The 15,388-nt window shown below is 37.1% G+C and overlaps 1 protein-coding gene across 5 annotated transcripts in view; it reads right to left on the bottom strand.

The window, feature by feature from the left end:
- Nucleotides 1–15,388, bottom strand: part of NFX1 (nuclear transcription factor, X-box binding 1) — an 89,873-nt gene that overhangs the window by 36,389 nt on the left and 38,096 nt on the right. For all 5 annotated transcript variants that reach the window (XR_011138953.1, XR_011138952.1, XM_068931346.1 and 2 more), the window contains 8 exons: nt 12,272–12,349; nt 9,845–9,950; nt 5,861–5,932; nt 4,215–4,354; nt 2,970–3,069; nt 2,650–2,867; nt 1,519–1,616; nt 846–876 (listed from right to left, as the gene is read on the bottom strand). Coding sequence is in view for 3 of the 5 variants with exons in the window: in XM_068931346.1 (XP_068787447.1) it covers nt 846–876; nt 1,519–1,616; nt 2,650–2,867; nt 2,970–3,069; nt 4,215–4,354; nt 5,861–5,932; nt 9,845–9,950; nt 12,272–12,349 (843 nt within the window). In the remaining 2 variants the exon portion in view is untranslated. The remainder of the gene's footprint in view (nt 1–845; nt 877–1,518; nt 1,617–2,649; nt 2,868–2,969; nt 3,070–4,214; nt 4,355–5,860; nt 5,933–9,844; nt 9,951–12,271; nt 12,350–15,388) is intronic.

The following is a 15,388-nucleotide window of genomic DNA, read 5'->3' on the forward strand; positions in this document are numbered from 1 at the left end:
CCTCTCTCGCTCACCCACAAGATTAGCAGATACCAGAGTGCTACAGCCCTAGATACAGCAAGGCACATTCTTACTTATTTATATTTACCAGTTTTAGTGATTCCCTTGGTGTGAAATGCTACCCTAATCCAAGCTGAAAGGCCCCTCTTGAAGAGGCTTACTCCACAGAAGCGAGACTGACAACAATCTTGCAACCAGATCCTTTACTCTGATATAGAGACAAAATCCATGGATCATTTACCGATTTTGCTGAAAGTGTTGGCCACAAAGTTTTCAGAACAGACTTCAGGACGTTCTAAGTTTTTTAAAAAAGTGAACGTGTTGTCTATTGGAAGCTCTCTGCTGAGCTGAGATACAAAGACTAGCAGCATTACAGCAACTGCTAAGCAGAATCAAAGCTCGCATTTCCACAGGAACTTGGTCAAGAGCAGAGCAACATCACTACTTTGTATGTGAGCTGTGAGAGAGTACCCAAACATAGAAAGAAAAAGGGCGTGTGTGTGTGTGGAGGGGCAACTTGTTGAATACGGCAGGTGGCATTAGAAACTGCTCAAATTCAAATAGACGGACTGGAACCTTCAAAATTAAGTGCTGAAGAATTCTTTTCTTACATAAAAGATAGATAGAGGTGAAAGAGGTTTATTTCAAACAGTTTAAAAACTAGCAGCATCTCAAGAAACAACCAACTTGGCACAAAAATATGGATAAAAGTGGTAGTATTGATCACAATGTTTGCCAGCTTTTTCAATCAAAACCAAAATTAGTATGAACTCTGTATTTTTTTTTTTTATACAAACTTTAAAAATGATTTCATAATAGATATGTAACATATTATAACAATATACCTTTATTTCTGAGGAGCGCACATGGGACTTCCTAGGAAACAAACAGGAAGTGATTACATCAAAACAAATTTAATAATTGAAACTTACTTATCTGGAAAACATCTAGTCAGTTGTGATACAGAAAAAAGCAGCACTCAGTTTTAACCTTCATGGCTCTTTTGTATATAAGAGGAACAAAAGCCAGGGAAAATCCTTAGTTTTTCCACACATTTTAATTCACCATTTCAATCTTGATTCTTTTAACATTATACTTTTTCTTCAAAGTTTCAACATCAACAGAAACTTGCAGTTTTACATCCCCTGCTTAACTCAGCCAACTTTTCTCTTAGTTTACGTAGCTCTTGGTAAAATCATCATGCTTTGTACTATACAAATACAGCAGGATAACACAGGACTTTGCAATCAGCTTACACAAACAGAACCGTACATACATGCTGCAAAACTACCTCAAGAAATAGTCTCCAGGGTGAGCGGCCCTATGTTAGCACTCCACAGTATAATCCAGTTAATTTCTATCAGTTCTTACACAACAGTGATTCTTGCTACTAAGGAGCAGCACAGCACCTCTTGCACTTCTTGGCTTTCTTTTCCCCAAACACGTCAGCTCCTTTCTCTCCACAGTTTTAAAAAAACAAAGATAACTCGTTTCCACAATCCAGCTTCATACACTCACCTTTTTTTTGAAGCCGCACCGACAATAAATATTTGATGTGCGAGAACACGGTCTACAATCTCCTTCATGGCAAAGGCTTTCACATGTATGAATAAACTCTTTCAAAAGAAAAATATAAAAATAATATTAATACAAATTAATTTAAAAATTAAATTTCACAGTCTGGAACTTGATATTTATTAGGAGCATCACTGGCCACAGACACAATGCATATGTGAACTTGGGTTTCCAAATGAATAATATGAAATATGCATAAGATACTTTAATGCTACAGGCCCAACATTTGCAATTATTTTCAATTTTAAAATCCTGAATATATAGACTCAAGTTTCAAACCTATAATTAACATTGAAAATGTATACTTTCAATTTTTTTTTTTTTTAAAACATAAATGTATGAAAAAAATCTGATTTTGTGTGATACAATCTCACGCAAGTCTCTGGATTTTACAAGTATATGAATTTTTCTCCCTTTTTAGCCCAGACAAAGGACTTGCTACGCATACTCTCACATTTCATTTACCAGATTAACTGAAATTCCACTAAAACTTAAATCACTCGTTCCCTTTCTACTTGTGGTCCTTTAATAAGGCTGAGTAGAGCTTCACACAATCCCACAGGCACATGAACTTCAGTTACGTAACATACTCATTCAGGTGTCAATTCATTTTGGAACATAACACCCTTCCCTTGAGCTTCCAGCATCACTTTCCCCTCTTGGCTCTCCTATAGCAGTAGAAAATAACTATTTACTAGAGGCATCTGAATGAGCCAGGCCATTTATCTCTACTCTACCAAACTTCACATGAAAGACAAAGACCTAAGTGGGTTTTTAAAAGATTTCAGTAGATACTACTCTAGAAATTCCTACAGCTCTCCCGATATAGAAGTCCATGCAAACAAAATTTAAAAGGCTAGCTAGTGCTGTTTTTTTCTAGACAGATAAATTTCCTAGTTCTAACGTATCACTGCGATAAAACACAGCCAGGTTGCAGGCTCTGCAACTCATTCAATTCAGTTAACGTTCAAAATCACTAAGCAAATATTTATCTTTGAAATCAAACTGTAAGGATCAGCTATCTTTTTAAAAATGAGATATTTTAAATACTTCAGTGAAGAAAGTTCTAATTACCATAGCTACCACATGAAAGAGGTTTGCCGCATGTTTTTCCGCATGATGGGATAGGATCTGTGCATAATTTACGTTCAATACACCCCAGTTCCAGTAACTTGCTGAGAGGAGTCTGGCCACATGGACAGCGATATACTACTTGTGGAAGTCGTGGACAGAGCTGACAAGGCTGAGGATGGCATACTTGTGTACAGTTGTGTCTCCCACAATTTAATTTTCTGGGAGCGGGGAGAAGGAAAAACAAGAAAAAAGAATATCACAATCACCGAGTATGATTAAAATGACATTTTCTTTTCAAAAGCTTATATTAGTGACCTTACTTGCCACATATCTTCTGACATGAGAAATTCCCAAATCCATCAGAGAATTCTTCCTTTGTCCCACACAATACATCTTTAAAGTTGCTCCCACAGTAACACACTAAACAAAAAGCAACATTCCACAGAAAAAAAACACAAAAACACAGTGAAAAACATATGCAGCAGTATAGTAAATACATAAAGCTAAAACATGAGAAATTGTTATCAGTCAGCTTTTAAAAGGATAATGAAGTTGCTTTTCTTTAGGTGTAATTCAGCTGTCCATACTTTCCAGTTCTACAGAAGCTGTAATTCCTATTTCAGTTGTATTGACAAGGACATAAAAAAAGGGAAAGTACTTCCTGCACAAAAAGCTTACTTGGTGAAGCAGCATATGTAACTAAAGCTAAGTATTACCTTAAAAGTCAAGAAAATATGCTCGCAATTTGCTTTATAAACTGTTCAATAAAAATATGTTAGTATACTGGCTCACATACTTAGATATCTTCATTCCCATTCAAGATCAAGTTTAGAGTATCTTTAACAGAAATAAAAAGTAGTTTGCTGAAATGTGTTTTCATGCAGCTCTATATTTTTCTACTAATCACGTCTTGGAATTATATTGAAAGATTAAGTAGGATCACAGGATAATTCAGGTTGGAAAGGACCTCAGGAGATCATCTAGCCCAAACTCTTGCTCAAAACAGTCTCAGCTATGAGATCAGACCAGGTTATTCAGGGCTTTATCCAGTTGGGTCTTGAAAGCACCCAAAAATGGAGGCTGCCCAACTCTCTGGGCAACCTGGTCCGCTGCTTGACTGTCCTCATGGTGGAAAAAGTTTTTCCTTATACTCCTTATAGCTGGTTGGAACCTGTCATTTCAGCTTATGCTCGTTGTCTCTCATCCTCCCACCATGCACAGCCTGGCTCTGTCGTCTTGATTGTATCCTGTTAGGAGGGCCTGAGAAGAGGTCCCCTCCCTTAAGCTAGTCAAGTCCAGTTCCACCAGCCTCACTTCACAGGGCATGCGCTCCAGCATCCTAACTATCCTGACAGGACTCTTCTGTTTACATTCATTTTAAAATATGTAGTGGTGCGGACACATTTCCCTATTTATTTAAAGATTCTAGAAATTGATTTTTTTTTCTGTTAAGTAAAGAGAAAGCAGTTGCCTCATGGCATTGTTCTTTTTTTGGTTGTTTTTTTTTTTCCTCCTTTTTTTTGCTAGTAAAAGGTGAACATGCATTAAAGTATTCTGATACTTACCTTGCTGTACTGTTAGTTGGCAAGGTGAGCATTTTCCTGCATGGCACACTTGGGTACAGCTGTGCTTACCGCAATTTAAAGTATTTCCACAGACATTAGAACAACGAATTGCTGTTGACTGGCCACAACGAACTGAGTGACTGTAGAGAAAATACACTATAGTTCATTAGCCATCTTAAAATGCTCAGCACATTTAGTTATTAAGAGAAGAGTTGTTCAGAAATCTTCACCCACTTTCCCTCTTCACCAGCTTGTACTCAATGCACAGTTTATGCTTGTTCAATGCACAGTTTATGCTTGTTACGCCACTGTTGCTTACTGTAGAATCATCAGGACATTCTTCCCTACAGCTTATAGTAGCATCAACACTGGCCACAAGTTCCTCTTAGATTAATCAAATATGTTTAAAAGAAAAAGCAAATGTAACTTTTTTTTTTTTGGAAGAAAAAAAGAAAGGCATAATACCAAAAAGATCAAATGGTTGCTGCTCTGGATATCACTAGTGACTTCATACTCCACATGTCAAAATAAAATAAACAGAGCTGAAATTCAAAAACAAGTTTGTTCTTTTATTTTGCATGTTTGAGATAAGACATGCAGAATAAAACGTTAAATGCTTATTCTTTTGGCTAGCTAACAAACAGACCTCACACAACGACTCTAAAACATACATAAGAAATAGCAACTTTAAAACAGCTTAAAGTCAGAGGTGCCATACCACACATCCTGGATGGTGATACAGTACACAATGAAAAAAAAGAAATTCAGAAGCAAGTTTTAAATGCTAAGGCAGTATTACAGAAGACAGCAATCTGGCTGGCATTGGCGGGGCGGGGGGAAATCAAGTTCAGTTGTATCTACTAAAATTTTAAATAACAAGGAATAGCTAAATAAGGTCTCTTCCATTTTTTTAATCATGTAAAATAAAATTCAGTAATTTACAATCAATCGAGTTTTTTGTTGAAGATAACGTGCTTTCAGCTGCAAATGCTACTTCAGAAACAGCTGCCATCTGCTACAGTATCACATCTTTAAAAAAAAAGTCAGATCACCTAATGTTATATTCAAGTTTTCAGAAATATTTGCAAAAGCCTACAATCATTTTTCCTAGAATAAGAATGCTAACACTGAAATAAGTTTTGTTTGTTTTAGTTCAGGAAACGAGCACAGATCAAACATCTAATTACATAGGATCAGTTCTGGATAGCTAGAAAAGGGACTCTGAATAGTCTCAGAACAACTGAATAGAAAGCATGGCAGAAAGTAGGGGCAGGACAGTCTTGCTGTTAACAATGATATTACATACATCAAATATGCAAAGAAAAGATCTTCAAATCTGGAGTATGCTACAGACCTCCCCTGTTGTTAGTGGTACAGCTTCCCACAACTGTATATGTTATTTCAGAAATTAAATTACTACTCCTGTAATTGAGTAACTCAGCAGTAGATTCCATTCGAACAGAAAAAACGAAATTTTTGCTTCTGCTTTACCTAGGTCTTCCACAACAGAAAATAAACATCAGAATGTGATTGCAAAATAATTGCCTTCTTCCTTTTTAAATAAATTTCTCCAATTGATTGTAGCCAAACGTTAAAGCTCAGAAAACCCCCCCACCATTTTTAAAATACAATAGAAGTAGTCTCACCTTGTTCGTCCACATTCACATGTTTTTGTGACAAAGGCTGGGCATGAAGGGCAAGGTCCTGGATGGCATAGGCTTAAAAATAAGTTTAAAAGATAAATATAATCAATGTTTCCCTCTAAATTTACTGCACTCACAGGGAAACAAAAGTATAACGGTTTTTAATGCAACAGTAAAGTATCAGAACACTATACATGCAACCTTTAATCTTTAAGGATATTAAAATATTAACACAAGAAAAAAATTAGAGATGATTACAGTTGCATTGGTCTTACAAGTCTTTTAAGACAATGAAGTTTAAGAAAAACTCTTTCAGTATTCCTGTTGCTGTCAAATCAACAGTAACATTGCTACGAATGCATTCCAGCAGCAGGCATGCATCAACTCCAGCCTGCTGGTCAGTGATAGAGAGGTGGTGGAGTCTCCTTCGCTGGAGATATTCAAAAGCCGTCTGGATGTGATCCTGGGCAATATGCTCTAGGTGACCCTGCTTGAACAGGGAGGTTGGACTAGATGATCTCCAGAGGTCCCTTCCAACCTAAACGATTCTGTGATTCTGTGATAGCACTCAAAACAAATATCACCTGTCCAAACCGTTAATGCATTTTCTTTCTTCCACAACCAATTGCTTTAAGAGGTTAGAGACAAACTTCTCTATGAAATTTCTCCTTTCGATTTGGTGGCTTTACCTTTTAACTCAGTAAGAGATACAGATGCCTTAAGGTTCTGGATAATACCGCTGCTGCTCCCCTTCACAGAAGGTAATGCTCGGTTACGTAACGTGAGAACTGCATCAAGGCTGCCTCAGTTGTTCTTCCTCACCATCACTGCAATTTCCTCTGAGTGTTGTCAATGCTAGCCCACTAGCTGAATATCAGATCTCACATCCTACTGGAGGAAATCCTAGACAGTCCCTTTCTGCATCTTTCAGTAGGATGTCTGTTCGGGATTGACAGGCCCAGGTTTGTTAGAAATCATATTCTACCAACTTGTTTGTACTCTTCCATTGCCAGCTCCCAGTTCCCTTCCTTTGCAAGTACAGCAGCTCTCACATGGAGTAAACGGGGATCATTGAACAAGACTGGCCAGCCCAGACGTCCTAGGCTAAAAACACCTCACCAAAACCCCCACAAACACAGACTATTCAATTACAAGTAATTTGTCCAGTCACTACACAGGGACAAAGTACTGCACTTGTTAGGGGCACGTGACATAAGTGAGTCATGTTAGCAGTCACCAGGGCTCCTGCTCCCTTCTTCCTTCACTTTTCCCTTTTAACCATAAGGCCTAATCTGCCATCCAGCTTCTGCCAGCTCTAGCAGTAAAGCTGAGCCATTGCAAGAGGAACCAGTTCAAAATGCTAACTCAGTTTAAAAAAAAAAAAATTAAAAAAAAGTCCCTCTTTGATGGGTTAGTTGACTAACGCTTCTGGCTTCCTGAAGGACTAAACGGGCACCAGAGCAGGCAAGAGGAAAGGGAGAAGATAGCACAACTGGATGGAGGATGTGGAAACATGAAACAAGGGAAACAGCAAAAGACTAAGGCATTAAGTGAGTTAAAACTGCGTCATGGTACTTCACCCTCAGTGAGAACTAACTGATGCCCTTTGCAACAAAAGCCACTCCCATACGAAGGGCCTAGTTCCAAAGTGCTACAGATTTTACTGTCCTGACTTCAGTTCCCAAAGATCTATGTAGGACCTAAAGGCCTGAGACCAGATCATAAACCAAAGAATCAGACTAAAAGCATCAACTCAAAATACTAGCTACGATCTAGGACACAACTTGGAGATGGAAAGGGAGAAATCTTTCGAAACCTTTCGAAATCTTGTCACACTAAGTTTTCTACCTGGTATACTATTTTCCTCAAGATTGCCATATTCAAACAATGTTAACGTTATCATTTCAGAACTTGCCTATGTGAGTACAGTCATGACATACTTTCTGTTGATACCGTACAAAACTTAATAGAAACTTTTAAAACTTACATACCTATAATAAGACATTGCAATTTTATAGTAAATTTTCTTCCAATACACTGTTAGTAAAGTATCACACAATTAAGTTGCAGACATCTCCAAGTTTTGATAACACGACTTTGAGAATTGTAAATAAACTTGTGTCATTATAACGAACAAAAAAATTCTGCCAAATGCCAAAACCAGGCCTTTGATACCAAACTTGCAATTTTAAAAATGAGTATCCTTTATGTATCCCTCCAGATACCTGCGCTCACATGCTTATTATTTAGTAAAAAGCTTTGAAATGACATGCAGAAGTTACGGTATGGCTACAGTTTCAGGATTTAGATAGAAATTTAAATTTCTTTTAGCCCTTTTAGACACACAAAAATACACACAAAGAAATTGCAGAAAATTCTCCTTAGATAGTAAAGATAGGTGGTACCTCACAGTTTGTCTGTTTTAAGGCACTAGGCCAAAAAAGAGACTTTACAGTATTACAAATTATATACAAAAAAGGGCAGAAGTTAAAGACGTCAGTATTAATTTCTGTTCATTACATACATAGTTTTATTTTTCACTGAAGCTCAGTATCTGTCATTAGCATAGATGATTTCTTTCACAAGCCATTGCTGCTGCTACAGAGAGCTGGCATACAAGAAAAGTTGTTGTGATGGTAGATACAGCTGGACTTTGGAAAAATTAAACTGGTATTTGCCTGGCAATGAAAATATTAGATATTGTAAGACTGCCCAACGGGACTTTCAGCAACTGCTGTGGAGAAGACGACAGCCCCAGAGATCTATTAAAGCAGTAGCAGATACTGAAGTTTAAACTACTCGAGAGAGTGTCATTCACTGCCTTTGCAAGAGCTCTCAAGTGCCGTGAAGGCCTGGCATAATTCCTGTGGGCAGGGAGAACTTCAGAGTCTTAATGGACAATTAAGCTCTTAAAAGAGGTTTAAGTTTGGTGTGTGGTTTATTATTGGGAACATTTTCTTGAAGGTAAAAGTAGACATTTCTTTAATATAGAACCCTACAGAGTGAAATTAATTTAAATATATTTACACTAGAAGTGTAAAGACAACTCAGTAAAGAGCTATGCACATCATAGCTTAGGCTAGTGAGAGCACGAGCATTTGCTCACCGAGTGAGCAAGCACTCCTCTTTCAAACAGCTGCTTGTCTTGTCCTCAGATCTGCCAATAAAGTTGCTTATATAAATGGTCTCTAACCCATTTCAATACAGCCAAGTGAATATTAGTTAAAGATCAATTATTAAAAGAGCATAAATTAACCTCACTCATTTGCACCAGAACGAGTAAGCTAGCGCCACACTTACGTAAGCACCCAACTAAACCAGTGGCACAACGAAATGCTTCCCACAACCAGATAGGTGCTAAAGCTGAACAAGTATAACACAATGAGGAGAAGAAAAAGCATAAGAACTACACCATGGAAAGGAGATTAACAATGTTATTTACATTAAGAAAAATTCAAATTAAGGAAATACAGTTGGGAATTGACCAAAAATAGATAAATTTATATCCATATGCAAAACTAAAAAGTCAAACAAACAAAAGAAGGGGAAAAAAAGCAGCAGAGGACAGGAGAAATAAACCTTTCCGTCTAACCCAGAATCACTGCTTTTAAATTAAGACACCCATATGCTATTACAGGAAAATACAATGCCAGAATGTCTGGCAGAGCACTGGGTATACATTTAGATGACTTCTGTATGCTCTACTTCTTGACTTCAGTAAAAGTTCTCGAAACCAAGTTAGGCTCAGTTCTGATGATATGATGGCAATGATGCTACAACTATTTTAGCTGACTTCCTGTCCATGCTCTGATAAGAACTCAGGTTACACATATAAGTAAACAGAAAGCCTGAATTTCTTCCAGGTTTTAGAACTATAAACCAGATATGTGTATAAGCATATCCTATAGTCAAAAAACATCAAAATATAGTTTTCTGAAATGTTCTTTAGATCATTTCAAGACATTTACATGATACATGTTTACTTACATGTTACAAAGATGTGGACAGTCCAAACACTGCCTCCTCTTTCCACAAAGTTCTCCACAGCTATGTGGAATTTCATTTCTATTCCATTCAGGATTGTGTACCTTACCTAAAATATGTCCGAGGCAAAACAACATTTATTGACTTAAGTATGGTATTGAATTTTAGAAAAACATCACATCATACAGAAAAGTTGCATTTTCAATACTGACAGGGGTATGCTTTGAAAAATAAACAAAGTCACACAAAATGTTTTTTTCATCTTTCATTGGTGACATATATCCATCAGTTTACATCTTCAAAAGTATATCCCATTAGTCCTGCAAATTAAAATTGGAATATCAAGCTCCAGAGGATTCTTTCCTTTTATGCTCTCAGGAGGCATTTTGGTGGCTGGTATTTGATATTAAATTTATCTGATAAAATATAAGAAAATGAAAACTCTCCTTTAGTTGCTTCATAATTTGGTAATAAAATTAAAGGGTGCAATTCTCTTGCTGCCTCAATACAGAGAAAAAGGTAAAAACCCCAGTAAGATCTAGCACGTAAGATGATGGGGGAAGAATGAAGAGATTGTATAAATTATAAAAATCCCTTTTCTAAAAAGAAACAGACTCTATATAAACCTAAACATCAATTGTTGACATTTTGATAAATGCAAGCAGGAAGTCCTGAACAAGTCATAAATCCAATAACTTAGTCTCATATATACCATATAGCTAAACAAGAAGTACCACAATTCTGCGAGTATTTCAGAAGAACACTGAAACCATATTTTAATTAATCTCACATATTTTTTGCAAGCCTCATAGCACATTGTGCATGAGATTACCATCAGGCTGACAGTTAATTACCATGGTTTATTACACAAACAAACCTAATCTGGCTCTCTGCAAGAAGGGCATTAAATTAACAATGAAGCAATCGAGCCAATGCTACAAATTTGAGTTCCAACCTTACGAACAGCAAGAAAACGTGTATGTAACGATACAGCATTTTAACTTTTAGTATTTCTCAGTTGTTCTATAATTTGTAAGCTAAGAAAAGTTGGAAAACACCATAGACAGCGTTTATTCACCTGAGCTGCAGTTAAACTAGTAGCATATGCCCAAGGAAGTCTTGAAAATTCAGAAAAAAATTAAGCCGGAAATTTCCCCATGCAAAGATGAAAAAAAGCGAGGTTTGACCCCACTTAGCAGATACTTAGTATATGGCAACAAATACAAGACAGCTTTGCATTAGCAACTGGCAATGTCCAAATGCCCTACGGCTAACCTAAGATTATCTACAGAAGATTAAGAATTTCTGTTCCATCATGGTGCTCTGCTAGTACTGACTCTGTGGATATCTTGTGGATCCTACAGTAGATCTCCCAAAACTGGCAAACAGTCTCTAAGTCTAGGCAGAAAGTCTTTCCTATCTGCTTAGCAGATAGATAATCTATCTCAAAAGAATGATTTTCATTTGGAATCAAAATATTCTTTCTACCAGATTTGTTATCCATATACTCATATATGATTTCACACAACTCATACTATTGTCATACATAAACTCTGAATATCTTACCTGCATTGCATTGTTCTTCATTGACTCACTGCATTAGTTAGATAAAGAGAACTTTAGAAAAAATTGTTACCCAATACGGCAAAGGCCTACTTTCTTTAGGGGAAGTTCACTGATTCCCAGTTCCTAGCTTACTTTCAGAATATATTGTTTTGTAGGAAGCAGAGTGAAATTTCCTGTGACAGAAAGGCTTAAAGAGGTGCCAGCTAAGTGAAATCAATAGAAATTTCTAAAGTGTAAAATCTAATATTAATTGTAATTTATTCACATACATGCATTTAAGTAACATCATTCATTTCTCCTCTTTTTTGATAAACTATGGCTTAGTTCATGCAGCAACCTAATCTCCCTCTTTTACTATGCTTATCTCCATATAAAAGCCTGAGTGGGGCCTGAGTGGGTTTAATACTCTTTCTTATTTAACTTTGTACCCATCCCTGATCAATATAAATGACATAAATGCTAAATTAATCAAAAAGCTTATATATTCACACTTACCTTCTTACAATAATATCAGTTGTATGCTTGAATTGTATATTATTTTAGTGCACCTTGCCACAAAGGAAGGCACAACAGATACAGATTATTTCAATCCTTCCACAAAAGGAGAGGTTTTAGGCTAGCAACCAAATTCTGGTGAGTATTTTTTATTTAATGCTGTGAAAGCACTCACGATTCATGATTTCACTTTTTGATGTTTTAAGCAATATAAATGGGAGTGACTCTCTGTGCAACAGCCTTTAATGTCAATGAAGTTTTAACTAAGGATAAATTTTGGGGATGTAGGAAAAATGTAACAATATTGGAACTCAAAAAAAGAATCAAAAGGACAGAATTGTTGTTTGCAAAAAGCAGCAAGAAACTCACCACAGAAACAAGTATAAGTTGTAGGAACTTGCATAGAAGCATTCTGACAAGCTGGACATCTCCAACCACTATTACCATCTGCAGATAAATTAAAGATAAAAATTACTTAAAGTAATTAAGAGAGCCAATTTAGGACCCTAGAATAAATGCTCTCATCATGTCACTTTATATAAAGGCAAGGACAAATTTCAGAAATTTTGTATTATTATGCATCCCATTATAATGAGAAGGCATAATGGTGTGCATGATAACATATAAGAAAGCATTCTACTTTATACAATATATGCAGTCTTCACATCTAAAAATATGAGGTGAGGGGAAGTGTTAAAACATGGGAAATGGATGAGAAAAATTTTCCAGTCTTAAGCATCACCTATATTTTTTGTTATCCTTTCACGATACGAGTTTAAATGTCCTGCAGAAGACCAATTTAGTATTGCTTCGTGTCCAGAATGAATCAGTGCTATATAAATCAGAATAATCTATTTTCAGTTACTTAAAAGGTGACTATACCTAGCTATTGACAATGACATTACTCTTGAAGGTGGTGTTTAATAAGATAGTAATTTTCTTGCTTCTGTATTTCAGGAAGGTATAGTCCCACTGTCAGTTTAGGTGAGGTGTACATTTCTAAGTAATTCTCATCATCTTTCACCTGCTCACAACATAAGTTGCCTTCCTTAATCCTGATCGCTGCTATTGACCCCGTTCCTCGTCTTGCCAAAAGGCTATTAAATACACAGAACAGTGCACTGGAGGATCGAAATTTGAGTCTGATCTTATAATTTAAAGTCAGTTATCTAGAAAAATGACAGTCATCAATAAATAGAAGAAACAAAAGATTGCTGCAGTGTATATGATGGGAAGAAGACATCAGTCCATAGGGACGTACCACTTAGTATTTGGCATGCAATCAGAATGTGCTTTAACATTTCCATATGCAAGTGTTTATATTTCAGAAAAAAGATCACGGATCAAGCTAGTTGAGTGACTACATTCCATAAAACAGTTACTGAAGAGGACTTGAGTTTAAACATAATCATGCACGTTTGAACTCTAAATTCCTTAACACCAAGCAAAGTTGCTTGAATGTATGAAAGTTCCTGTAAGTAAAATCATTTTGCTTGTTCAACTAAACTCAAAAGCAGGCAAGACATAATCAATAAGTAACTGCCCGGGTCGTGAGAGTTAGGGTCCACAAAAGGTAGTGCATGCATTCTCCAGTGCACTGTTGGATGCTAGGCCTACTACACTGTTAGAGTAGAAGCAAGTGGGCCTTCTCCTTCCAACACAAAGCTTGTAGCAGATTCTCCAGAAGCACCAAGACATTTACTGACAAATCACTGAAGTTGAGTGCAACTGCTTTCCAACAGCATGAAGCTGCATGCAGCTTCTTGAGACCTCCTTAAATGGTTCTCACGGTCAACAAGATACAGTAAACAGCTCAGGGTTAACAAAGACAAGCAATGGTGTTTTTATGCTTCTTGGACATACAAACAAAAGAGTAATCATTGAAGCCATGGTACAGAAGGAGCAATTCCCCATTCACTGCCAGAACTCTAAGAAAACTGTAAACTAAGAAAAACATATCTGGTCTACTACAGGTGTTGGATTGGTTAGTAGCAAAGGAAGAACGTTAGTGCAAGAAAGCAACATTCATGAAGACGTTTGCCAAATTCAATAAATACCTGGCTAAGAGGACCAACGTGGGAGCAGTATCAAACACAGATAAGAGGGTAATGGAGGGTAATATGAAAACTGATTATCCCTTACCGTTCCTGTTAACCAACCAATTCAGTGCTGGTAAAGTAATAAATAAGGCTGTGATTTTAAAGCTCTTCTTGGTGTTCAAGAAATCTGACCTTGATTCATGATATTGTCATATTACAAAAGCAGAAGGGATCACAGATAGGAAACCTCACGTGTGACAAGCCAACTGCATTGCAGCAGGCACATCTAGGCTCTCTGTCAATTGAACAGGATACTGCTGACATTAACCACCACAGCCATTCTACTGCCCAACAGTAATGACTTCCACAAAGTGAAAATGATCCAAAATTATAGACATCTTGACACTCTTGAAATGCAAGTCTAAAGCATGACAGGTTTTTGTCGTCCCCCCCCCCAATACTTGGTGCCTACTCCTACCCCTCACTGCCCTAGCTCATGAAGCCATATACTGTGTCAACACTGCTGCAGATAGCTGTATAACTGTGAGTTGAGCAGCCACAGGACATTGGGGTAGAAATAAGCTCTCATGTTCGTGCTCAAGGCCAGCCTGCACTTCTTGACTAAGATTTTATTTGACTGATGCAAACTACAGTATCTCAGAGAGAAAGGCTAAAAGCTATGGGTAACTGGGAGCAATAAAAGAGGTATCTGACCAAACCACCAGCACCTGATGGCTGCTCCCAAAGACAGTAGCCCTATGGGATTCTTTTGTATAGCATACTTAACCATTACATTAACAACATAGTTTTCCATGTCATTTCTTCTGAAAACAAGCCTTTCAGCAGAAAGCCAGCAGAAGGCCTCTTACCAACATCTCACCTGGACTGGAACGCCTAGTCCTCTACAAGAAGCAACTTCTCTAGAGCTTAGTCATGATGCTTGTAAACCACGAACCTTTTACCAAGCGGAACAGCCTTTAAAGACATATTGTCGTCTTACCAATCATATTTTACACTATGCTCCTCTAAGGCACAACTGCATTCATGTGGGTCCATGCACAAGAAATATGTATAGTTGCTTTCCTCCAAAAACACTGGAAATAGAGGCTTTCTTTCTGGATTCAAATGCAACTGTGGTTGCACCATATGTCTCCTACCATACGCTGTCCTGTAAACACTCCTTACAAACTTTATATTACACATCATGATGATTACACAAGAAAGTGAAAATGAGGTTGACCCTCCAACTGGAGGCACCAAAAGGACAAGAGTCTAGGCAAAATCAGTACTACCCTCCCCTTACTAGAATTTAACACTGTTTTAGTATTTGCTATCCTCCCCTCCCACTGGGATAAAAGATTCCTTACTTGCAAGTATTCCCAAAAATATTTTCCATACGCTTTCATATTGCGGCTATCCCTATTCCTAGCACTCTCGGCCATAAAAT

The sequence above is a fragment of the Struthio camelus genome, chromosome 2 (assembly GCF_040807025.1).
Source record: "Struthio camelus isolate bStrCam1 chromosome 2, bStrCam1.hap1, whole genome shotgun sequence".
In the NCBI taxonomy this organism is placed as follows: domain Eukaryota; kingdom Metazoa; phylum Chordata; class Aves; order Struthioniformes; family Struthionidae; genus Struthio; species Struthio camelus.